This window comes from Microtus pennsylvanicus, chromosome 16 (genome assembly GCF_037038515.1).
Source record: "Microtus pennsylvanicus isolate mMicPen1 chromosome 16, mMicPen1.hap1, whole genome shotgun sequence".
NCBI lineage: Eukaryota > Metazoa > Chordata > Mammalia > Rodentia > Cricetidae > Microtus > Microtus pennsylvanicus.
The window spans coordinates 45,341,907-45,367,810 of record NC_134594.1 but is presented as its reverse complement, the minus strand read 5'-3'; the positions used below and the strand labels follow the sequence as shown (position 1 = coordinate 45,367,810).

The following is a 25,904-nucleotide window of genomic DNA, read 5'->3' as shown; positions in this document are numbered from 1 at the left end:
CTGGCAAACTATTATTTAATGGACAAACTATACTCTATCCAGGTGGAGACCATTGGGGATGCATACTGTGTGGCTGGGGGACTGCACAGAGAGAGTGACACCCATGCCGTCCAGATAGCCCTGATGGCCCTGAAGATGATGGAGCTCTCCAACGAGGTCATGTCTCCCCATGGAGAACCCATCAAGGTAAGACAATGGCAAGTGGCAGATTAGCTGGTTGTCAAAAACCTGGTACACTGACCATTGTTCAGTTTTAAAGAGGAACGTCTTCTCAAGTTTGTTTAGATATGTGTGTGTGTGTGTGTGTGTGTGTGTGTGTGTGTGTGTGGCGGGAAAGGGGGGTGGTTCACCATAGGCTGTTACATGGCCTTACAAGAAAATTGAGATAAGTGAAAATTTTTTGCAAGTTGGTTTTTTAAAAACATCTTCTAAAGATCTACAGCAGACCAGTGCTTTCCTGCGGTTTGGAATCATATGCGAGACCTCTGTCGCTGAAGCATTGGCATAAAACCACGCTGAGCAGAAAGCTGCTTCTTATTCTGGTGGCCGAAAGGCAGTCTGACACCTGCTGGGAATTTAACCGGCAAGATGGAAATTCTTGCATCACTACTGTTGCAAGATATGAGACTGGCAAATGCGCTCTCCTAAGCATGCTATAGACAGTCCCAAAGCTCCCATGACTGTAGTCACAGTTGGAAACAGAAGGGACACAGTCCCCATGGGAAGCTGACCTTCCCGAGCCCAATGCGCGTGTGCAGCATCCAGTCAGCTTTATGTATTTAATACGGGACAGGCAGTTTAGAAAATGAAGTATCTGTTTTCCAGCAATAACAGCGGATATCCCCTTAGGAAATTGACTGTGGAATGACTATTCTAAGTCTATAACCAGATTGGATATGGTTAATTTCCCTGTCTGCTATGTTTTTATTTGCAAACTTTTTTATAATAAAGTTTTAATAAAAATATAAAACTGAAAGAATATTGACTATGAAACCAGCAGGATTCTCTAGGCGTGTGATACTATTGGACTTCGAGATGAGACATAAACAGAATCATGTACTATTGTGGACCGGGCAGTGGTGGCACATGCCTTTAATCTCGGCACTTGGGAGGCAGAAGCAGGCAGATTTCTGTGAGTTCAAGGCCAGCCTGGTCTACAGAGACAGTTCCAGGATATCAAGGGTTATAAAAAGAAATTCTGTTTTGAAACTAAATAAATAAATAAATAAGAATACTGTACTATTGCAAAAAAGAAAATAAAAACAAAATACCAAGAGTTGGCTTCATGGATAAAACCTGAGTGGATTATAGGCGCTGTCTTATAGTAAACTGACCACTTAATCTTAACACTCTTTACTTGATGACTTTTCAGCTCTGAGCTCTAAAAATAATGCAAAACTCTATCCCAATTTTCAGTATCCAATTTCAAGGAATAAGCGAAACATAAAAATAAAGCTATGCTGAAGGCAAGTTTTGCCTTGGCCTTCTGTAACCTTAAGAGAAGCCGTGTGTCTAAGCCTTCACGAGCTTCTCAAATTTGTCGGTCAGCTCATTCATAGACTGCTGTTGCCTACTTCCCAACATTCACTAGTGTGAATCCACAGCCGTTTGTTATACATTGATTCTGCACATCATGAGCTTGAAGAACTTACAAGAAGGCTGCCAAGTTTTTGGTGTAAAATATCTGGGACTCTCGCTAAGAATAACCAAGTAGATTGGAGTCTGTTGAAAAGTTAGGCTTGTAGTGCGTGAACAGAAGGATCCATTCCAAAATAGCAGCTTTACGCACCTGCTGGGTAGGATGGTAGGAAGTCTGGTATCAGCTACAACTGTCTACGCACACACTACATGCTCCAGCATGGTGGGCTAAAAGTACTCGTACGTTTCCCATGGTGGCTGACATTTCAGCGAATGACAGGCAGATGTTGCATGGCCTTCCATGACTTAACCTTACACAGAATAGGCATTTCCGCCTCTTCTGTCATTCACGGCAGTCACCTGTCCGCTCAGGGGAGGGAGCGCAGCTTCCAACCCTGCAGAAGATGGGTACGGAATCCCTTGCAGCTGTGTTTCAGTAGCTTCCCGGCGTCTCACATTAACAGATTTAGTTTCTATCCTTGCATTTTTAGAGAAGAAACACATGGTTATTTTCTAATATTTTGGTAAAAGAGTTCATAACATCACAATAAATATTAAAAACTATCTAGACTGTGAGCAATAAGGTCAAGATTGCCACTTAAATTATTTTATATGTCAGATCCGTATCAGAAAGATTAATGGCAGGATTTTTGTTAGCTGCCTCAATGTAGTCTTTCTTATTTTTGCAGCTAGGAGAATTATTTATAGTTAATCTTAAAGATAATTACCTGGGTAATAACAGATTAGCCTTAGTGACCTGTGAAGTGAGATATTAATTAGTTCTTTCATTACCTGTTCATCTGCAGTCCTGTGAAATACCTGAAGGATTTAGAGACTTACAGTGAACAACTCAGGGTTGAGGGGGAGTGCTTTTAGCAGACAGGGAATCATGAGTGTGTACGGGGGGCTGCACACTGTGATTTAGACATTGTCTCATTTAATTTGGGGGACAACATTTGAAGGCTGTTTAAGTTCCTTGGGAATCTGAATTTGAAGTCTTGGATTCATCTGGTTTCCTCACAAAAAAGTAAAAACGATTTCCCTGGTGTTTCTTTGCTTTGATTTTTGAATGTGTTTGTTTGTTTGTTTCTTAACTTTGTGTTGTCCCCTAGCATAGTCACATACCTGTATCGCGAAGTCCCTTCTTCCTGCTCTCCTCACTCATCCTCACCCCCTCAGAGTGGAAAACTCTGAGCAGGCTATGGGATAGAGAGCTGGGAATCGGATTCGCAGTGAAAGTCACTAAGAGGCAGGAAAGAGGAAAATTCGAATCAGGTACCTTCCTCGCTTAGCTGCCTAGGAGATTAAACAGACAACACCAACACAAGCCTCCAACCAAGGGCTTCCCTATTAGAAAGGTTCCCTTTGAGAGTTATGAGAGATGTAATTCCTTTTGCCTTTCATTATTTTGCTGTCTTTTCCCAGGGGAAAGGAAATTCATTCAGACATGCTGATCACCTTATGGGTGACCTTCTGTTCTTGAATTTGGGATAAATGTGAGATTGAGAGCTGGAGAAGGGGAGACAGGGAGAGCTGTGTGGGAGGAACGTATCTCTGAGGGGAATACACTCACATATTACTTATGAAATAAAACAAGAAAACGTTATGGTAAACTTATCATTTAAAAAAATCTGAAAATCAAAAGAGAAACTGAAGCAAAAGAGTGTGCCCAAGAGAACACAACCTTCTTAGCATAGTTGTGCTAAGGTTGTATTTGTGGAACTTAACATTGTACAATTATTACTGTGTAAATCCATATTCTACTAAGGGTGAAAAACCTAGGTACAGGAGACAGCTAAGTTTTGTTTATTAGTGTAGACTTCTGGCTCTAGGAATCCCCACCCCTGTTTATAGATGAAGGAATAAGCAGAGGGAGACGAAGGCACAGGAAGCAGATCTTCAGAAGTCTCCTCTCCTGATGCTCTGGTCTGTGAACAACAGGGAATTTGGGGTAGGACATCTTGAATGATTCTAGGACGTTGCTAGCAAATGCCCAACATTAGCTGTAAACTAAGAAGTGCCTGAACTGGAGAGATGGCTCAGCAATAACCAAAGACACGGTGCACTCTTGGTGAGTTCTCTCCTCAACAGTCAAAGGTAGGAGGAGAGAAGCCACCCTGCGGAGCTGGCCTCGGACCTCCACGGATTGCTGTGCTGTGTTCCATTCCCCATCACTTTTTATTTTTGAGGCAGGGTTTCTTTATGCAGCCCTGATTGTCCTGGCACTCACGATGTAGATCAGACTGGTCTCAAACCACAGAGATCTACCTGTCTCTACCTCCGCCTCTGCCTCTGGGGTGTTAGGATTCAAGGCATGAGCCACCACACCTGAATAATAAATGTATTATTAGAAATTAAAAACACGCAGAGTCTTTTAATTGCAAGCAACCCCTCAGATAACCGGGTCTTTGGCCTTTATTTAAAGGGCATACAACTAATAAAACTTTTCAGATGAACAGCTGGATATAGAAGCTGAAAACGAGAGCATAATATCATATCCTTACTGTCTGTTAGCATGCTTGCTGCAGCCGTTGGTTAAGAATGTGTGCATCCTTTCATTTCCTCAAGGGCCTGGATCTTTAAGAGAAACCCTCTTAAAAGCCTTTAATCCCAATTCCAACACTTGGAGGTGAAAACAGGAGAATCAGATATTCAAAAGACTCTGCTCGGCTATACAGTCAGCTCCAGGACAGCTGGGGCTGTATCTAGACGATATTTACATATCGTCTAAGTTTCATGTTGTATGAGTCTGGACTTTAGGTTCCTGAGTCTAGACAGTAGAGAAGGTAGCGACAGGGCTCTGGGTCCCCGACACTCTACAATTTTCTCTACCCTCTATCATTTCCAGTTCAATGTTACAATTCTTTTCCTCAGTTGCTAGTCACTTAAATAAAGGACTTGTGTTTGGCATACAATTATTGTAAAGCAAAGTGTTTTGTTTTAGATCCCACAAGCTGACCTCAAGCTCCAGAGTTCAGGAGAACATCCTGCTCTAGCCTTCTAACTATCAGCAACTACAGGTGGTCCTTCTCTGGCCTTGCTTCAAGAATTTCCCGCTAGACTCTAGGAAGGCTGTTTCTCTCCTTTAAAAGACAGAGCAGCTTTGTGTGAGCAACCTAGGGGTTCTTAATTATTCTGCCGCAGTGATCCTGAGAGGCCTGAGAACAAGTTTATTCCAGATGCTAAAGACAGGTGAAATAAAACAAAACACCCTACGGAGCAGAGTTACCTGCTGTGACCACTGACTCCTGGTAAGGTAGCTTTGTGTGGCCCTGAGAGGGTGACTCACTGAAAGAGGGGAACGTGATGGAGTTAGCTGAAGGACAATTGATTAATGAAACTTCCTGGACAGATCTGGGAGTTCAACCCGAAGATCAGAGAAACAAGGCAGTCACTGACTCTTATCTCGATCTGAGTTCGAAATGGCAATCTTGCCTCCAGGAAACGCCAGAAAGAAACTGAGTCTGAGAGCTGTCTTCTCCCATTATATAACCCTCTCTAATTCTGAGATTAAGGGTGTGCACCACTACCAGCTGGTTTTTATGGAAAACTAGTGTGGCTACTGGGATTAAAGGTGAGTGTTATTGCTGCCTGATCTGTAAGACTGGCCAGTGTGGCTGTTGTTTATTAAAATACAAATGAACTGCCACTATAGTTAGTTACACTGGTTAGAAGCATCTAGACAACGCATTCAAACAATACTGGCAAGTGGGAAGTGACTTTCCAGAGACTGGGAATATGGGAATACTGTTATTTTGCTTTCAGATGCGAATTGGACTGCATTCTGGGTCAGTGTTCGCTGGAGTTGTCGGAGTCAAAATGCCCCGTTACTGCCTGTTTGGAAACAACGTCACTCTGGCTAACAAATTTGAGTCCTGCAGTGTACCGCGGAAGATCAATGTCAGCCCCACAACATACAGGTACTGATTGAATTAGGAGCCTACCCACAACATACAGGTACCAATTGCATTAATCACTGCCAGCCCCACAACATACAGGTACCGACTGCATTAAGAACCTAAAATGCATGGTTTTCCCTTTGATGCCGTTGTCGTTTGCATCTGTCCTCTCTGTCCTGTTTTATTTGCATCGGAAATGTTACAGGAAAATGAAATGAAATAACGTTTAGAATTCTTACTTTAACTTGCTTTAAGGCTTTCGCTACTCTTCAGAGATAATTATAGCATTAATTCTTAACAGATATCACATCTTCTCCCATATTTATTTTTATTGAATGTGTGTTAACCTTCTCAGTATATCAGTGGGTATTCTGACACCAGCTGGTATCTTGGTGTACAGTTCTGACAGTAGCTGCCCAGAGTTAACACAATGACAACATTTTATACGGGTCAGTGCTCAACAAAACTGATTAAGATCAGACACGGGCCACACTCCAAGAGTGCTTGGGCTATATCACTTTTGACCAACTAACTTCAGATATGAGGGCTGCCCTGAGCCCTCCAAAGGAGTCGTTAGAATAATGTCAGATTCAGGCAAGTGATGCCTGAACAACCCAGGATGCCTTAATTGTAAAGAATACAAGTCACGATCAGTCAAATGAAGAAGGTGAAACCTGGCTGGGCTCCAAATGCAGAGTTCCTATGCAATCTGGACGTATTACTTACTGGCTCTTGCCACAACAGTGGAGGCATAACCAGGAGGCTCTGCTCTTTTAACAGTTAATGCCTGCATCCCCTGCTCTGAGGGAGGATGGACTGCCCCACCCGCTTGGTTAATAAAACAGTTTCCAGTCCCCTGCCTCAGCCCTCTTCTAACCTGGAAGATATTTCTGGAACTCTGGCCCCACTCTGGGTCATCTCATTAATATAAACCAGGTGGGACCCAAAGGGTTTAAACAAAACAAACAAACAAACAAAAAACCACCACCAGCAGCAGCAACAACAACAACAAACCAGCAGCAATTCTGTAACTCAGGAAATTTCCAAGGGTTTGGGGGTCACTCTGACAACCAAGGACAAGGGTTAAATTCCTTGTTTCAGAACCACAGGGACAAAAGTGTGTGTGTGGGGGGGGGGGGCAGCAGAGGAAAACTGTCAGGTCCTTAACCAATTTCAGTCTGCATTCACCAGCAGCAAATGGTGACATTGTAACACAGGAGCCAAGTGTCATGCAGCATCAAGAGGAGATCTTAGTGTGAGTGGTGGCACAGGCCTGGAATTCAGGTTACTCTGAAGGCTGAATCGGGATGAGATCAAGTTCAGGGAGAGTTTGAACTGCAGTGAGTTCAAAGCCAGCCTGGAAAATTTATGAGACTGTCACAAAATGAAAACATTAAGGAGAGGTCTGGAAAGATGGCTCAGAGTTAAGAGCAGTTGCTGCTCCTCCAGAGGACTCAGGTTCAGTATCAAGCACCCTCACCTTTGTAATTCCAGTTCCAGATGATCCAGCAACCCTCTTCTGGCTTCAAGGACAACCAGACACATATAAAATGCAGACAAAACACCCATACACATAAAACATGAATAAGTAAATCGTTTTTAAAAAGCTAAAGGAGGACTGGAGACATAGCTCAGGAGTAAAGGGCTGACCTAGCTTGAATGAAGCTGTAGGTTCAATCCCAGTACAGTCACTTAGCAAGCTGAGCCAATGATTTCCTGTCTTGTGGTACCATTTATCCACATTTAACCAGAAAATAAACAGCTACTCTATGTCCATAGACTTCAATTATTTTATAGATTTTGTCTTATTTAAAAAAAGCCCTTTAATGGAGACTCCAAAGTAACAAAGTATTCCAGATCCCTACAGATCCCAAGAATATCATACTATTTCACCTTACGAAAACATAAAAGCTTCTATATTGCAAGACATTTTCTCGCCATTCCCTTATGTTTATGTGCCTTTATACAAATAGATACCGACAATAAGTAGAGTTCTACACATGCAACTGAAGCTCATTTAGGGACTGGAGATGCGTCTCCATTGGTATCATGCTTATGTAGCATGCTTGAAGCTCTGGGGTGATATCCCCACCACTGCATGAACCAACAGTGGTTGTGCATGCTGCAATCCCAGTACGCAGAAGATGGGGTCAGGAAGTTCGGATGTACAAGGTCATCCTTAGGTAAATAGTGTTTACCCCACTATTGTCTCCCAGCATTTAGTTTAGTTTTTCTCACCTAGCTCTGTTCTACCCTATCAGGCCAAGCCTGTTCCTTTATTAACCAATGATATTCACAGCATACAGAGGAGAATCCCACATCGGATAATCATTTATCATTTTTAACTTAGGAGAAACCCTTTTCAGTGACATTAAAATGATATATGTTTGTTATGATTAAAACTTAAAGTTTATGTTTATGAATCTCATTGTTATGTCAATCACATTATCCCCAATATTGCATAATTAATTTTTCTTTTAATATGAGCCAAATGTATGATTTAGATTCTTTGTAGCATTTGTCTCTGTGTGTGTAACTATCTATTGACTAATGGGAATCTTTTTATCAGTTATCCCTAATGTGACTACTGTAGTAATACCCAATTATTTCTGTTGTCTTGTCATGAACTGCCAAATGTTTCTGTTAGCATTAGATTTTTTATTTTATTATATTTTATTTTTAGGTTACTCAAAGATTGTCCTGGTTTTGTGTTTACCCCGAGATCAAGGGAGGAGCTTCCACCAAACTTCCCTAGTGACATTCCTGGGATCTGTCATTTTCTGGATGCTTATCAGCAGCAAGGACCTAATTCTAAGCCATGGTTCCAGCAGAAAGATGTGGAAGATGGAAACTCCAACTTCTTAGGCAAAGCGTCGGGAGTAGATTAGGGAGCCACATGCGTACAGATTTGACTCCTTTGAGGACTTGCAGAATCTCTGAAATGACTTTAGGATTACAGAAGATGAAAAGCAGTGTTGAAATTTCAGGAACTAAGTCCTTGTCTCCTCTGCCTCCCACTTAACATAACAAAATGTATACACTTCAGCATTTCAATCCTCTATTTAAGAAACAAACCTCAAAAGTGACTTTTGAGGACATAGTCTTGTTCTAGAACAATCACTACCTGCACTCAAAATCCAGCACATTGTACATATCCCAGGCAATTATAGCCAAGTTCAACTATATAAAGCCATGGATTCACCTACAGCCTGCGCCCAGTGCAATGCCGTGGTTATTAGATTGTATTTGTGATAGTGTTGCCTTTAAAATACAGAAGTGACAGCGTTTAATCCTGTAGGAGCTTCTGGCCTTTTCAAGGCTGCGTCTGATTAAATTTCCGCATTTAAGCACAGCGTCTGTAGAACATTAGGCCTGCTCCTTCTTTTCAGCTACATCTTTGCGTGTGTATTTCTTTTCTTTTATTCCCCCCTTTTTTTAGAAAATAAGCAATTAGACATTAGATCAAATGTGGTATAAAATAGTTCTGCATTTATCAAAGAATATTTTCATGTTTAACATTAGAAATATTCTCCATATCACAATATATCATAAAACAAATGCTTTTTTTTTGTTTTGACTCTATATGTGGCAAAGCCTATTTTATTTAACAATGAAAATTTACTTCCTATTAATCCATGTAAAACATACTAATAGCAAAATTTTCATAATAAAAGGCTTACAGTTAAAATGTGATAATCTAATTAAGGCATTGCGACGTGGATTAAAGCTTGCATATAGAGAGCCTGCAGGAGAGCGCAGTGGTAACATGTTCTCACATATACATGACCAAATGATCCGCTACTGCCATGTTGAGCCATGAAATCCAAGGAGGAAAGTTTTAGCTCAGAAGTAGAAAATGAGACTTATTTTTATCCTTTTTAATAGCTTCATAAGTATTTCTGCTGACCATTTTAGTGTCTGTGTAAGAATTAAGTTTTGTATTATTTGGTGTACATCTGTGAAGCTTTTATTCTAGGTAAAGTATCTTGATAGTGTTTTCTAAAGAAACCACTAATACTAATGAAGAAGACCTTACTGTGGTTCGTTGTGGAGATTTCCAAACATTTTTTTCTGGAATTTGAACTAATTTCCTTTCCCTCCCATGCCCTCCTCTCAAGCCCTCTTTCTTCCATCCCCCTTGTGCATGTGTGCGTGATTCTGGGGATAGAGCAGAAGGCTCATGCATGCTAGGCAAGGAAGGGCTCTGCTATCAAGTGACTCCGTCACCAGGGAGCTTGGATTTTACTGCTGATGTCATTTCATACTCTCTCTCAAATTAAGTTCCAGTGTTCAGTCTGGTAAAGGATTCGACTTTAAAAACAAGATCAACTTTAAGGCAAGAGAAAGATGCGTAGTAGGGTTTTTGAATCGGTATTAGCAGAGCTATATTCATTCTGACTTTTTAGGCATGGATTTGAAAAGAAAATCCGTTTAAAAGTCCTTTACTACCTCCACTAGTCTCCAGGCATCGGGTCTAATAGTCACCACTTGCCAAGCCCCAGTTTCCCAAGGGTACGACTAAAACACTCCAGTGAGTTTCTTCAAAGGCTGGTAGTGTCTCATTAAACACGCTCTTTCTCTTTCTGGAACTGAAATTCATTACAAGGAAAGTAATAGGAATTATACAGGCAATTAGAAGCACCAGACAGGACATCATTCTCATCACCTGTGTATATAACAAGTTGCTATGCCACTAATAATCTGATTCAGATGCTTGCACATTAATTAGAATTCCACCCGGTCTTTTAGGGACGGAGATATAGCTCAATAGCAGAGTAAAATCCCCTAGCATGCATGCGGTCCTGAGTTCCAAGCCAAGCGGTGGGAAGAAACTGCATGTATCGCTCATGTGTATATGATATATGATCACGTTCACCTCTGTCACCTGTGTACACCTGGAAAAAAGGGAGGGACTGTGGATAGCCAAGTAAAAGAAGCATGGACACTCCATGTCCGAGTCTTGTAACTTTTCTATTATTTTGGCATTTTACTAAATAAAAATATTATCAAAAATTATTTTCCCGGAGAGACTCTCTGTTGTAGGTTCCCTAGACCTGCTTGTGAGGGCCCATTAACAATCGACAAAGCCAAGCCAAGCCATTGCCTTCTGCTTCTGCAACAGTATTAGAACCATGAGACAAGGACAAGGGGGGCATGCTGGACCTGAAAGGATGTGGGTGAGAGACAGTGTGTGTTTTTCAAAAACTGTTTCAGGAAATTCATAGATGGCAATGAGTATTAGTGCACAGGGGTGGCGGCACGAACAGTCACTTCTCTCTTAGTGGAAAACAGTTCACGTCATCCTTGGGGTCTTTTGCCAGAAGAATGAACAGAATAACTGAATCAATAAAGCTCTTGCAAGTGTGGTGGCATCTGTTCAGTCCCCAAACTAGAACCGCGTGATCATGCCATAGCCGGGAAGTGAAGTACAGAGAGGAAAGGGAAGGGTCTCACTAGCCTCCTTCTGGTTACAGTGTCATTGCTTCCCAAGAGTGCCACGCTGGGGAAGAAACCGTCAACACACAGGCCTTTGGGGAACAGTAACACTTCTAAACACTGTGACTCCCTACTTTTCATTGAATTGTAAAAATATTTGACCTCCATGACCTGTAAACTTTGAGGATAATGTCCTTTATGTGAGTTGGACAGTTACACGTAGAATTAAATGGTGACAGCACCAGATATGGTACCTGGGTTGGGGGGGGGTGTTTGCAAAGGCAGCCGTTAGCATCTTCCACTCAACAGAAACTACTCAGCAGAGATGAGGGGAAGGGCGATTCAATTGTCAAAGTTCTAGCGAACAGCTAGGGCAGATTTGCTTGCTTGATTACACAGAAGACACCAAGTCATTTCCAACCAGGATTTACAGGGCCACAACATAATGTAGAGCCATTGGTTGGAGACTTCTCAGGACCTGGAAAGTCTCTATGTGTTTCACGGGGATGGAAAAGGCTCCCATTTCTTGCAGAAGCCCTCTGTCCCTTGGAGTGTTTGTTGCATCCAGTTTCCTTCCTTAGAAAGTCAGCGTCTGGGTTTGTGATGGTGGCGTGCCCTCCAAATGTTTCTTTACGACACTGATAGGACTCACAGGGTGTTTTCATCTGAGGTCACTTCAAATGCAATGCATGTTATTAATCTCGATTTCCTAGCCATATATGCATCTGTTGGGAGCAACCCACACAGCCCACACAATTTTCATCTAAAACTTTACTTCCTTGTTCGTGTTCAGTTCTTCAAATTTGACATTTCTATAAGAAAATAGAAAAGTACTCATAAATGATTAATTTTTTTAAAAATTCAAAACTTAACAGGGAAAATGTGATAATCTCAAACCCTCACTTCTTCCGTATCAGGGCAGATCCGTTGCAATCATAATTAAGTTACTTTCATGATATGTTACGGTGTTAGTCTAAAATATAGCATTTAAAATCAAGACAAAATTTAAATGGCAGATGTAAGGCTTAATCTAAGATATTCCATAAAAAGACTGTAGAGAGAAGTGTTTTCAAGCTTCGAATATTTTTTTTAAAACACTTGATGCCAGAAAAAGAAACTGTAAGTGAATCTCGGAGTTTGAAGAAAATTGGTTAGCAGAGCAAACTTGCATGGTGCCCAAGTCCTAAAAAGTCTGCTGAGATGTTTGTTTACTCTGAAGCTCTGCCAAGCCCTTCTTTATGGTAGAAAGAATTATGAGGTAACTTCAGAATAAACTAAAACAAAACAAAGCAAAAAAGCCCAAGAAACTGGAAGAACAATGTGTTAGGCAATCCGCATGGTGGAAGAAAAAAAATGAAACTCACTGGAAAGTTCTGGTGACGGTGGTTGTGGATCTGGCATCTTTATAAATATTGTGGCAATTCCCAGGGACTAAGGCTCTGGGCCCTTCAGGCAGTATTTATTCACAACAATTCCCTAGTATGCAGTACATAGTTACTAACTTTGAAGACTATCAGTACTGAATCCTTGGACCAAGTCAGAGATACTCGTTTATGTTGGAGGTGCCCACTATGGGAAGAAACTTGACATGCCATTCGCTTTTCCTGGTTCATTTGCGTTGCAAATGTGCAGGATGTATCCATGTCTATCAGAATCCATTGGAGACCTCACAATGAGTCTGCTTCTGTCTGTATTTCTATCATTACTCAGTCAAATCACTTTATGAGTCTCTCAGATGCTCCATGTCTTCCCTGGTCATTATTCTACCCCACCACACTCTTCTGGAATGCTCTGTACACAGCATTCTAGGCCTTTACTAACCTGCTCCTCTGAATTCTTTTATTCACCAGTACTAGTCTCTAAATTACCACCCTAGGTCCATGTAGACTTAACGCAACTGCTCCAAGACTTGGTTCCCATCATCACCACTACCAAGGTGGACACCATGAAGAGAAAAAGTTAGCTCAATTTAAAGTCCTATGCCTCACTTAATACACCCTGATCTCCGAAGTGGAGATATACTGACATGGTTTCCTGGCAATACTCACAGTTATGGAAATACCAGCAGCCAACCATGCTTGCCACTCAGTCAGTGACTGCTTATCCATGGTAAGAGACACTACAATGGACTCCTGTGACTGAACAAACTGACTTAAGAAACTCCTTTAGAATTCCATTTAAAGGCAGACTTGTGTGAGCCACTTGTGTTTTCATTGAGAGATAGGTAATGGGTTTTAGGAATTAGTTGCTTTAACAATTATACAGCTTTTTGCAGTGCCTTCCAAGCAAATGGACCAAATGAAAGGTAGCTCTAGTTTCCATGAAACGTCTTGTCCTTCACACTCCCGCCTTCCTTTTCCCCGGTGGCAATAAAAAAAATGTGAAACCAATGTCCAGGGAGTTTTCTGTGAAATTCTCCTGATTCTCTAGGTTTGCTGGATCAGGTACAAGAAAATTCTATAGAGTATTTCCAGCTCTTGCATATGAAAGTTTCTTAAAATGTGCTCCGTCACAGTCCCACTCCTTATTCCAAATTCCTCCTGAAAAGAAGCTACTCTCAGGGTGCAGTTCGGTAGGTGAGGCCGCCAAACACCAAGAGCTGGTTGTCTAAAAGCAGGTTCATTGTCCATTAAGCAGATGGAAAGAAAGGGATGAAACCCCACAGTCCCTTCTTAGCTCATGCCTAAGTCAATGAGAGGTGACAGCCCTGTCCACACCTGTCAGGAAGAGACGTGTCCCTGCATTTGCAAAGAGATGGCATTTCCCCCCCATGTGTATCTTTTCAGAGATGCCCTTCTTCCCTCATTGTAAGCAGCTCAAGTGTATAGTAGGGAGGGTACACTTTGCTCTTCACTTGAGTGTGTTTCTTCTTTCCTCAGAGCTAATGGATTCCAGGCTGTGTGAAATAAGTGCACCAACTGACAGACACCAATAGGGAGCATATAAGTTGTTTGCCTGATCTGAGAAGATCATTCTCTCTCTGTGTAGGTTTGAAGACATTGCCCCATAAAGACGCTGTTTTCACTGTCACCTGCTCTCAGTAATACACATAAAATATTAAATATATTAATAAAATATACAAATATTTGTATTGTGTTGTATATATGCATGTATATGTGTGTTGTATATGTTATTGCATATATTGTATAGCTATGTAAGAAGTAAATATTTCTATATTATCTTGTCTGTGGCTGGACTTAGTCTGAACAGAGCCCATCAATCTCATGATAATGGGGACCACTGAAATAACAGGCAGTACAAAGTGTAGAATAATGTCTGGCAAAGAGTAAGCCTTCTATAAATGCTTAAGATTGTATAGATTATTCTGATCATTCCCATTTCTTCCTATCATCTCACACAGTAAAGGTGGCCTTTTCCCCTAGTCTGTGCTTACCGAATGTGGACAGAAAGGAATTGTTGTAACTCCAGGATTTAAGAGAGATGTTAGATACCTGATGAGCAGCCATTAGTCTAGATTCTCCTCTTGTTGACTAAGACAAGTCTAAGTCTGCATCTGGCAATGAACCATGCTGCTCTGATAAAGATGCTCTAGACCAAGTGGAGTGGTCAATAGATACAGATGGTGTGTAGTTTGATTTACCTCAAGATGGGTCATGCTTCAGAGACGTGGGTCTCAGCGTGGTGATGTGAGAGGTGGCAGTGCTCTTAAGAGGTAGGGAGTAGCGGCAGATCCTTAGGGTGCAGTGGGGGACCCTTAGGGCTTGGGGATGCAGTCTTGGGAAAACAAATGGGACTCTTGCTGGACCCAATGATGATTCTTAGAGCTGTCTTCAGAAGAGAAATCTTGGAGACTGGAGAGCTGGCTCAGTAGATAGGAGCACTGACTGCTCTGCTGGATGACCTGGGTTCTATTTCTATGAATGTCATATCATGGCTGCCGATATGACATTTGTAACTCCGGTCCCTCAGAATCTGACAGCCACCTCTGCCTTCCCTGAGCATCAGGTACATATATGGTGCACAGACATACATGCAGACAAAGCACCCATACATGTAAAATAAATAAAATTTTACAAAAAGCAATCTTGTCTTCTAACTTTTGTGTGTCCTCTTTTTCTACAAAAACACTCTGTGTTCACCATGAGGTCTCAGCACTTGTTCACTTCTGAGACCAGGAGTGTATTAAGTTAGTCATGGGACTTCTAACCTCCTTAGATGCTCTCTATCTTGCTAACTCTCTCATAGGCTCTGTAGGTTATGATAAAGATAACCAAATGTCCATATGCAGAGGCTAGACTAGGAGAGATCTATATGCTTCCCAATGTCATACCAGACCCATAGAGCTACTCTGTGAGAAAGGTAAAGAGTCTGTGCTTAGCTAATTGCTGAGCTGCAGCCCTGAAGAGGAGTGGCAGATGTGGCGTCTAGAAGAGGCGATTGGTGGCTCATTATCCACATCTGTGCATATCTACACAACCAGTTAAACTTTAAGAGTCACAAGGAACAAGTGGCAGTTCACATTCTCATTCACATTCTTGGAAACGTGCCTCATTCTCCCCAGGAGGATTTCCTGTCCCAGAGGGAACTCCTGACCCATGGCCTCCCCTCTTCTCTCAGCCTTTCTCTTCAGCCTTGGTGCTTGCTCAAACCTAACCTAATTCTCAATGCAGGAAGAGGTCTTTCCTTATACATAGTCCTAGTGTTTGCATGTAATGAGAAAAATAATAAATACTAGGGAATGCACAAATTACTATGCCGTTGATGTTTTTCCAGCTCTGAGAAGATGCTGAAGAAAATCTTTAGGCTCTAGAATCCATCCACTGTCACAAAGAAAGTATTTGTTTGTTTGTTTTTCAAGACAGGGCTTCTCTGTGTTACAGTCCTAGCTGTCCTGGAACTAGCTCTTGTAGACCAGGTTGGCCTTGAACTCACAGAGATCTGCCTGCTCCCGAATGTTGGGATGAAAGGCATGCGCCGCCACTGCCCAGCCAAAGAAAATATTTTTATAAAGTCCTTAAATAAAAAACTATTAAATATCACAAAATGTAAAATTAAAAAAAAAACAAACTGCTTCTCTATGGCCGGAGTGGCCTGTGGTAGATACAAGCTTCTTCTTGTGTGGGCATTTCCTCAGCAAACACAACAACAAAAAAAAAACCAAGAGAACAAAAACTTAATATAGTCATAAGAGTTGTGTATGGAGAATTTCTGCTGCTACTGACATTTCTGAAAGATCTAGTTTGAATGTAATCTGGACACCAGTCTTAGCCAGCTTAGACTGCTACCATAAAAGCATATAGACATAATCTATAGGTTCTTATTTTTCACTGTTCTCAAGGTTGGAAGTTCAAGACCATGCTGACAAATTGAATTCTTTGTGAGAACCCTCTTCCTGACCAAGTGTGCTGCTGCTTTAAGATATATCCCCTCCTTAGGTTCACATTTTTGAACATTTGGTTCCCTGATTGGTGATACTGTTTGGGAACGTTGCAGGGTAATGCGTTCTTCCAGGAGGAAATGCCTCACTGGGGGCAGGATTTGAGGGTCAATAGCTTTGCCCCACTATCAATTCACTCTTTCTGCTTCAAGTGTATGGTTGAAGATTTCTGCCAGGTTCTTGGTCCAGCGGCCTCCTGCCATGCCTCCGCTGGCATTGTGGACTCTCTCTGCAATCGTGAGCCCTTATAAAGTCTTACTTCTGTAAATCATCTTCATCACAATATTTCACCACTGTAAGAGAAAAGTAGTAGTGAGACACCTTCTTGCTGATTTATCTGTTTCACTCAGGGAAGCCATTCTTGTCTTGCACAAATTCTTGCCCCATCTTTTAAGCCCTACTAACATGCCTTCCTTTTAATCAAATTACCTGCCAAGGGCTGTGGAGATGAGGGTGTGGACATTTTGTCAGGATAGAAGGTTGCCTAATCATTTCTGTCAGCTACGCCATTTTTCCACATGAGAAACTCCTTGCTTCCCTGAAGGTAGTTCTACCTTAATTTAGACAGAAGAAACCACTAAAGAGTTTATGCCTAAAGAATAAGTCTGCTCTTGAAGATCAATTATTTATGGACATTTCAAATAGTCTTTTGGCAAGAATAAAAGCTGAATGTAATCAATTCCTAACAAAAAAAGAAAGGGAGCAGTTCCATGAACTGAATACTTTTAGGTTGGAAGATAATGAATTAAGACAGAACCCAGAATGGACTGTCTTTCTTTCCCATGGATTAATGTTATAGCATACATCTGGGGCTATTTTATTCTGTTGACATTGACTACTGTCTCTTGAGTTCAAGAGAATAAAGGAGGGCCTAGGAATCTGGCTTATTGACACTCTATAATACTATTATGAGATTTAAGCAAGTTGTTTTAACTCAAACACAACATGTGCAAACAGTAACTATCTGTACTTTTAAGAATCACATTGTTTAAATGGATTATAAAGCTAATATTTGATGAGAGCTTACCACATGCTAATGCTGTATGTCCTTTAAATATTGTTACATTAAATACCCTGGATTGTCTTATGTTTAGAAGAGGAAACAGGTGCTTAGAGAGGTTCATAGTTGGGCCAAAGAACAGGAATCCTGTGGATATCATTCTTCTCTCTCCTTCATCAGTTTTTCTCACACAGAAGATGTTTAACATCCAAGGAATTCTGGCAGTGATGCAATAAAAAGGCCTGAAATGATGTACAGGAAGCGACATAAACTCTAAGGTTAGAATTAATACTCTATTTAACCATTAATATCAAAACAGAAAGTTTACATTTTGAGATAATATTTATACCTTAAAGAAAGTTTCACAGAGTCAGAATAAATCCGAGGGATATTTTAGATAGATAGGGAATCTGTTCAGATTGGCCTCCTCTTGCATTCATTGGCGGCTTCAGTAAAGCCAAGGCAGGGCTTTCTTCAGGCTTCCCTGCTCTCCCAGGTGAATCTCATTTGCCTAGAGTGACATGAGCCTTTCCTTCTCTCCTGCAAAGAATGTTTCCATCTGGAGGAGCATGCCACACAACAGAATACTACAGCAGAGAAGGTGAGTGTTTGGCCCTCTCATCAGGACCATAATTCTGTCGGCCCTTTTCTGAAGCTTCTCCCAGCAGGTTATACTTGGCTGGTGTGTGTGGCAGGCATGCTCAATTGACCCCTGCTGCTCCCTATCTATAGAATTGAGGATGATTTCATGGCTGGCTTTTGCTTAGCCTGTGTCTTTATCATTGAGGATCTGATCTTGTCTTTTCATAGTTAGTTGTATAATGTGCAATTTTAAAAGTTAAAAAGGGGTTTCATATTTAAATAGCTGTATAAAGTTGGATGTCCCATTGTTTGAAAGATTCATCTGTTTAATCACAGCATCCTTGATGGAAGTGTTTCGGTTGCCCGATGTCTTCTTTGTCATCTCCTTTCCTTATTGTCTATTCCTCCTCAGGTTATGTTTGGCTGCTGGTGTACTATTCTTGCTTTGACGTTTCCCATCTCCAGAGTGTGGTGATTCAGACAGATTTCATTGCTTACAAAGACTCTCGGGTCTACATGAGACTGATGGCTGCCCTTTGACCTTTCCCGGGGCTGACTCAAAACCATGCACCTCCAACAGCGACCTTTAATCCCCGAATAGATCTGCTCTTGTTCCTTATGAGTCTTCCACCACTAAGTGACTCACCTGCACGTTAGAAGGCAGACTGGAGGGAGATCAACCAAATGTCCACGTATTTTCTACTGGCCCATTTGTGTTCATATGATTTTTGAGAACAGGAGCACATGAGAATTCTAGAGACTCAAAACATCTGGAACTCTAACTGCTGGGTTGTAATACCATGAATCCTGCGCAGTTCACAAAAGGACAGCGATGCTTTAACGTTCTGTTCGCAGTTATGACCCCATGTGAAGGATCCCCCAAGAAACTCAGGTCCTGAAAGCACAGCCCTCAGCCGTTAGCATCATTTTGAATACTTCTCGAAGTTCTGGAGTTTGAGCCTAGTAGAGGAAGTAGACCATCGTGGGTGTTCTTGGGAACTATAGCCAATCCCAGACCTATCCGTATGTCTCTGTCATGAACTGAGTAGCCTCTGTTAATTAGTTCCCTAGGAGCTGTACCTCCTCACAAGTCCCAAAGCAATGGAAGCCAAGCACGATGAACCACTGAAACCGTGGGTCCAAATGAATTCTGCTGATTAATGTCAGGTATTTTGTATCAGCGACAGAAAGTCTAATACACTTGTTTAACCTCTTATCTATTACAGAGCATCTTGGTCTGTACACTTAATTAGTGGTTAAAAGTCAAATATGTCCTTGGCACTGGTTTTTGATCCTACTTCATATTCTGGCTTTGTGGGAGCCTAGCCAGTTTGGATGCTCACCTTCCTTCACCTGGATGGAGGGGGGAGGACCTTGGACTTTCCACAGGGCAGGGAACCCTGACTGCTCTTCAGACTGGAGAGGGAGGGGGATAGAAGTGGGGAGAGGGGGAGAAGAATGGGAGGAGGGGGAGGGAAAGGGAGGCTGGGAGGAGGCAGAAATTTTTTTTTCAATAAAAAAAATTAAAAAAAAGTAAAATGTGTTTAGTTAGTTCCGTAGAATTAGCTATAAGTTTGCCAGCTGCTGCGATGTAAGACACAGACTAAATGTTTATCTGCATAACTGCAATAAACATGATGATGCTGATCACCGCTGGACACACACACACACACACCACAAGCCAGAGAGCAGACTTCTGGATTAGCACACATGAACCAGGACCACAACGCACCCACCCACTACTGGAAGGAGTGTAGCTGGCTCTGCTCTATCTTCCTTAAGGTCTCAAATGAAGGACTTGTAACCAAACTAGGGCGGGAAAAGGCTGGAGCCCAGTAGCTCTGAGCCCATCCGAATTCCCTCCGCTCTCTCTGATTGGCTGAGATATGGGAAGAAACAGCGCCTGGTCTCCTGTGGCTCTACTCGTCATTGGCTGGGAAGAGGTGGCAATCAGGGCTGGCCCAGGCTGATGCTCTAGCTGCAGCTCTGTGCTGGTCGGGGTGCGCTGTCGCCGCTGTAGTCGCTGTCTGGGTCTCTTCCGCGGTACCCTTGTGCCGAGGCTGTCTCCCGGGCTCCGGGCGCAGACACCATGGTGAGTGCTGTCAGGACGCTCAGCGGGAACCTCACACCTAGGCGGGGTGAACCTTAAGAGACTAGAGAGTGGACTGCGCGGTGCTGCAGGAGCAAGCCGGGGGGTGGGGGGGACACAGAGCGGAAGGCTGCAGGAAACAGCGCCTTCGGTGGGAGGTGGGGACACATGATCTGCTGGAGTGCTCTGAGTCTTTGGGTCCCGACTAGGTCCTCACCGCGCAACGCCAGCCTTCGACTTCGGGTGATTCTCTCTTCCGCGGGCCGGGTCAGGTGGGAGGCTCCGGGGCTCAGATTCCCTTGCTGTCCCTGTTGTACAGTGGTGACAGGTGAGCAGGGTAAGAAGATGAGGAAGGGGGGTGCGGTGGAGCCGAGAATCCATTGATTCTCGGGAATCTCCCCCTTTTAGTATAGGGTACCCTGATAGCGCAACCAGATGGTGAGTGACAGGCCAGCAGAGCGGGGTGGGCGACGCGGTGGAAAGGACCAGGTCCCTGACCTCAGTCTTTCCCTGATCTGCAGTACGGATTCGTCAACCATGCCCTGGAGCTGCTGGTGATCCGCAATTATGGTCCGGAGGTGTGGGAAGACATCAAGTAAGTGAACAGCCCTGCTCCCAGGGCTGCGCTGGCACCGTGCCCGCGCTGGCTTCCCTAATGCTCCAGGCAGGGTCGTGGTGCGCATCCTCTGGTCTCCGCTCCCACGCTCTGGAGCCGGGACCAGGAGAGGAGGGTAGGCCGTGGCGTGGCCCCTTGGGGTCACTGCGGCCTCCTCACCCGGTCTGAGCGTGGGAACACCCTGCCAGAGTCCTGAGGCTCCCAGTCCAGGTTCGGAGGCTTGGTCAGCTCCCATGCAGGGGCCTTAGAAAGGTTCTGGGACTTGAGGCAGGAAATGAACAGAAGACTTGCTGTGCTCTGAGATTTGCACACCTGGTACACATAATATGGCTAAATCGTTTGGGTATGCTATAGTACACTCAGAAATTATTTCTCCAGTAAGTCACGTGAAGCACGTATTTAATAAAGGGACCTCTGCCCGATAACCTCCTCAAATCAGCCTTGTTTTGCTGGGCGTTCTTCTAGGAGTGCTAACAGAGCACCCTAGTTTCTGTAGAACTTCGAGCCTGCTACTCAGATGGGACAGAAGAATACACTTAGGTGAGATTTTAAGGCCCTGGTCACCTCTGAAGCCTTTTGTGGGTTTTGGGCTGGGTTTTACTGGGGGCTGAATTTGAGCCTTGTGCGTGACAGGCGAACACGATGCCACCAAGCTCCATGACTGACCTTTAGATTTTTTTGAGAGATCTCCCTAGATACAGCGTAGGCTGTCCTGGACCTGCCAATCTTCCAGGCCTCTCTGAGCACTGGCACTGGAGGAATGCGTCACCATGCCCAGCAGAGCATTTACCATTTAACAGAATTATCTTTCCTTCGCTCCCTTGTTGAAACGGGCGTTTAACTCTTGCATAGCCGAGTGTTGCTACCAACTAGCTATACTAAAATCACAGGTAGGCATCACCACATTCTAACTGGCTAGGGAGAGTGGTGAGGATTAAGAAGGGCAGTGAGGAACCCATTTCTCTTATTTGATAAGTTCCTGGGCTCAATGATAGCACACGAGCCCTTGCTATTTTTCTCAGCACATTTTTATTAGCTATCGATTTCATGGACTTTATGGTTCAGTAATAGGATGGTGATTTTCTTTAGTTATCTGTTTCTGTGGAAATAAGCTCTAGAACGCAACGTCTTCCTCCAGCTCTCTTGGGTACGAGTTTTAATTGATGTTCCAGAGTCTTTCATGTTATCCACATTTATGTTATTCGCAGGACACATCTGCATCCTATAAACAGAGGGCCAGATGAGGCAGTTATGACAAACAAAACTCTATAAACATCCTATAAACAGAGGGCCAGATGAGGCAGTTATATCAAACAAAACTCTAAGAAGTAAGGCCACTTAGAGATTGTAATTTTTTTGACCTTACTCATTCTTTCATAGTTTTGGTTTTCAGTGGAGACAGGCCCCGTTGAAGACACTAAGCACACGCCCTCACGGTGTAGACAAGCGTGAGGATGAACATAAGCCCTTTCTTTGTGAGTGAAGGGAGCACACATCCCCATGTGTTAACCTTTCACCTTTAGAAGAGAAGTCCCCAAAGTCCATGACAGATAAACCATAACAATTGATATGTTCAGGATTCTGAGAGTACAAGAACAGACTATGATGAGTTAATAATCACTATGCAAATTAAATAAAACTTAGAATACACATCTGAGCATTATCAATGTTGATAACTAGTCAATGTAGAAAAAAATTTACTTCATACTTCATAGAAGAATGTACCAACACGTTTATTTTTAAAATTAAATTATCCAGATACTTGTTTATGATGGCTAAGACCTAAACATACATACATATATATATATATATATATATATATATATATATATATATATATTCTATTAACTTTCAAGTGGTGGCTGAAATTGTTACATGTTTCTTCATGTACGTTGTACACATGCGTGTGTGCATATATGCACACGCACACACATGAGACTGGTTCTTGCTATGTATCTTTGAATGAATGGAGATGACCATGTGGTTGAGATTGGCTTGTTCTCAAAACAGCACAACAGTCTTCCAGTCTCTGCCTCTCATGGGCCTGGACTACAGACGTGTGTACTTATCTTGAGGTGTGGGTGAACAAAATTCTTAGTTGGCCAAGTGATAAATAATGCCAATCATCCAAAAACACTTCTTATAAATATGAACCAGGTCATAGAGATCATTTTTCTCTGAAATTACTGTGAGGATGGTGCCCTTACCAGAGGAATAGAATAGGGTTGGCCACTCCGTTGCCTGTTTTCTCTTTAGGAAGGCATTCCTCAGAGGTCATGGGTGCAGTTTTGCATATGTGTTGGACAGTCTGGCTTGGTTCTCGCACTGAGGGTCTAAAACTGTTCCTTGCTACTACTCTGCCTGGCTTCCCCAGATGCTGCCTAATGCTTCCTGGAAGAGCATCTGCCCAAACAGCAGATGCTTACTGATCGGGAGAGAAATATCACTGACAAACGCTATTGCCATGAAGATGGCCCTCCCCTCCCATTCCTGAGCCTCCCCTGCAGCCATTCCCCAAGATGCTGTCAGTTTTATGGAAGTCTCAATATGAGAGAAGAGCTGTTTTATAATTTTTGCCTCCATACGAACCAAACACTTCTATCTTCTTTTTTGATCTGTGAAAAACTGTCTAATTGTATATTTTAACATGTTTTGTAGTATTTTTTTTTTTAGTTTAGTAGGAAGTGGACATCCATCCTTTACTAGACAGGAAGTCACACACTTAATGACAAATAAAAATCCAAGTAATAGATTCCAGATAAAAATTCTAGAGGACTATGAGCAGGAAAATACCTCTTTGGAAACTCGGTGACCACATGAATTAGTATCATCAGCATCACCGACTCCCAAGAGCTTTGTCTCCCCTCTTCAGTAAAAATTGCCCCAAACCCAAGCCCAGGCAATTCATCTCAAAGTGACAGACAGAAAAGGCTTAGTGTCTACTTCCAAGACCAGCTTCAGGATGTTGTGGATGTATCTGTATAAATTCTCAAATGTAGCCATGTATACGTCATTGCTATGTTTTGAACCAGGGAACATCCAGTGTTCTGGATATAGCGTCATTACCCACTTTTGATCTATGTAGTAACATAAAAGAGTAAGAGACAAGCCCTGCTCCCAAATCTGCTTCAGATCTTGCTTTGTAAATTTATTTCAAATTTTCAGATGATCCTCTTAAAGAAGCTATGTCTCTTGAGTGATGAGAAAAAAATACCTATTATTCATTTAGAAAAATGTAGTCAGACTTTATGCCCATAAGCATATCTTCTAAATGATCAATAGGTCTGCCTCTGCTGCACTGCATCAGCCCTGGTTAACCTGACAACTATATTGTGCCAGTGAGCTCTGAGATTCTCTGACTACCCTTGAAAATACACGAATTCTAAAGGTGGGTTCAAATGATTCTAAAATGATTAGAAGTCTCTTTGAAACAAGTGGTAGATGTAGCTGAAGATGTAACTCAGTGGTGGGATCCAAAACAGTAAAAAACACAGCCCCTCCCACACCTACACCGCCGTTCAGGAAACTCTACTGACTTGCCTACAGGTGACCAGGCCAGAGTACTGGCTACCTTGTATCAGACTTTCTGAGAGATTAGAAATACACAGTTCAGTCCAAATGTAGGTATGAAATCTGTAAGTTCTAGAATTATGCAATATCATTTTAGTTAACAGACACTGTTGTCAATTTGTGGTCCGTCGCCTTCCAAGTGTTTTTCATGGCTTTGCTCAAGCTGCTGCACTGGCTCTTCTTCCGCACTGGCTCTTTTTTTCTTTCGTTCATTGTTAAGCGTATCTTTAATGAACATAGGTTAAACAATTCTGGCACCGAGGACAGAAAAGCAAATGATGTCATTCTTGCCTTGAAAATGTCTAGAGATATCAGGATATTTTTAGTTTTAATCATTTTTTTTAAAAAAACTTTCCTGTCTGTCACTCAAATAAGGAAATGGCTTGACTGCCGGATAGCATGTACTGCTATTCCAGTTTGGATTCCGTATATGTAGTTGAATTTGCTGATTATGAATCAATATTAGGGCCCAAACAAGCAATTTTTTAAAAATGAGGATAGTTACATGGCTTCTTAACCTGCTCAAGCTTTCCAAGTTTCAGTTGTATATGGGGGAAATTGATAGCCTTGGTTGTTGCAGGACCTTCAGTATTATCTGGAAACACGCTTAATATGGTTCTTGAATAGCTGCCGGAGTAACAGCGTGCACTGTTTTCCACTTCGCTCTGTTAACTGGGTTTTTAGACATCTTTCTTCTGCAGCACGCCTGAACGCTGTAAAGCTCCATTTCAACAACAGCGGCCTGCTTTAGGGGTGTGGCTCAATGCTAAACAGTCTGCCTAGCACTTTGCACCCAGACAAAATACCAAGAACAATAGCCCATTGTGCCTGCCTGCTAGTTCAACCTAAATGTTTCCTTTCATTTTGCTGGAGGTCCTCACCTCACTTTCTCACTTTCTCCTCTACGGTCTTCACACACTGGCTGGTCTCATTTGCTTCAGACTATCCCTTGGCCTTGCTTCTTTCCTCCTGGTCCTTATCAGTTCCCCTCACCCTACACTCCAACAACCTTCTTGCCAGGTTTTCTGTGTCTGCCTTGTGCCCACCTTCTGCCTTCTGCAGACTGTAGGAAGATCGTTATTTCACTATGCCATCTACACGGAGATTGCCAGTGCTCTTTATATTGAGTTTATCAAAACCAATGAAAGCAAGCAAACCAGGGCATCACCATAATCTGGCATGCTTTATGGCATTTTCACATTCATGATGGGGTGAGCTAAATAAATTTTTATGCCTTTTTATAGCCGAGTCCAGGTAGGAAAAAGCCTATGTGTGTTTGAAAGTGTGACTGGCCCTTCATATGAGAAAACTCTTTAAATTTTCTAGAACCGTTTCCTCTATGTATTTTCAGCTGAGTGCTGAGATATCTATTTGAAACAGGAAATGACTTTCCAGCTCACTTTGTTTGTCATAGTTGTCTTTTTTTTTCCATTATGAAGTTGCATTTTGAAGAAATTAAAGGAACACTGTCAGGGTCATTATGTGTAGGAGGCTGAAAAGTCACAAGTTACTTTGGAACCAGTCCTCTGAGACCAGGCTGTATGCTTCTAGATGTGTTTACCCAAGAAGAGTTTCCAACTATAAATACAACAACCTCTGAAAATTAAATTCCTTGAAAAGCTAAAAAAAATAAGTCAATTAGCTGTGCATTACGAGTGAGACCTTTTTCTGTAGGA

General features: G+C 42.4%; 2 protein-coding genes across 4 annotated transcripts in view; both read left to right on the top strand.

Annotated features, from left to right (window-relative positions):
• Positions 1 to 10,553, top strand: part of Gucy1a1 (guanylate cyclase 1 soluble subunit alpha 1) — a 53,769-nt gene extending 43,216 nt beyond the window's left edge. For all 3 annotated transcript variants that reach the window (XM_075950515.1, XM_075950516.1, XM_075950517.1), the window contains exons 7-9: positions 43 to 186; positions 5,404 to 5,558; positions 8,221 to 10,553. In XM_075950515.1, coding sequence (XP_075806630.1) covers positions 43 to 186; positions 5,404 to 5,558; positions 8,221 to 8,425 — 504 coding nt within the window. In that variant the 3' untranslated portion in view covers positions 8,426 to 10,553. The remainder of the gene's footprint in view (positions 1 to 42; positions 187 to 5,403; positions 5,559 to 8,220) is intronic.
• Positions 10,554 to 19,907: 9,354 nt separating this feature from the next.
• The window catches only part of Gucy1b1 (guanylate cyclase 1 soluble subunit beta 1), a 42,376-nt gene continuing 36,379 nt past the window's right edge, over positions 19,908 to 25,904 (top strand). The window contains exons 1-2 of the mRNA XM_075950537.1: positions 19,908 to 20,045; positions 20,564 to 20,637. Coding sequence (XP_075806652.1) covers positions 20,043 to 20,045; positions 20,564 to 20,637 — 77 coding nt within the window. The 5' untranslated portion in view covers positions 19,908 to 20,042. The remainder of the gene's footprint in view (positions 20,046 to 20,563; positions 20,638 to 25,904) is intronic.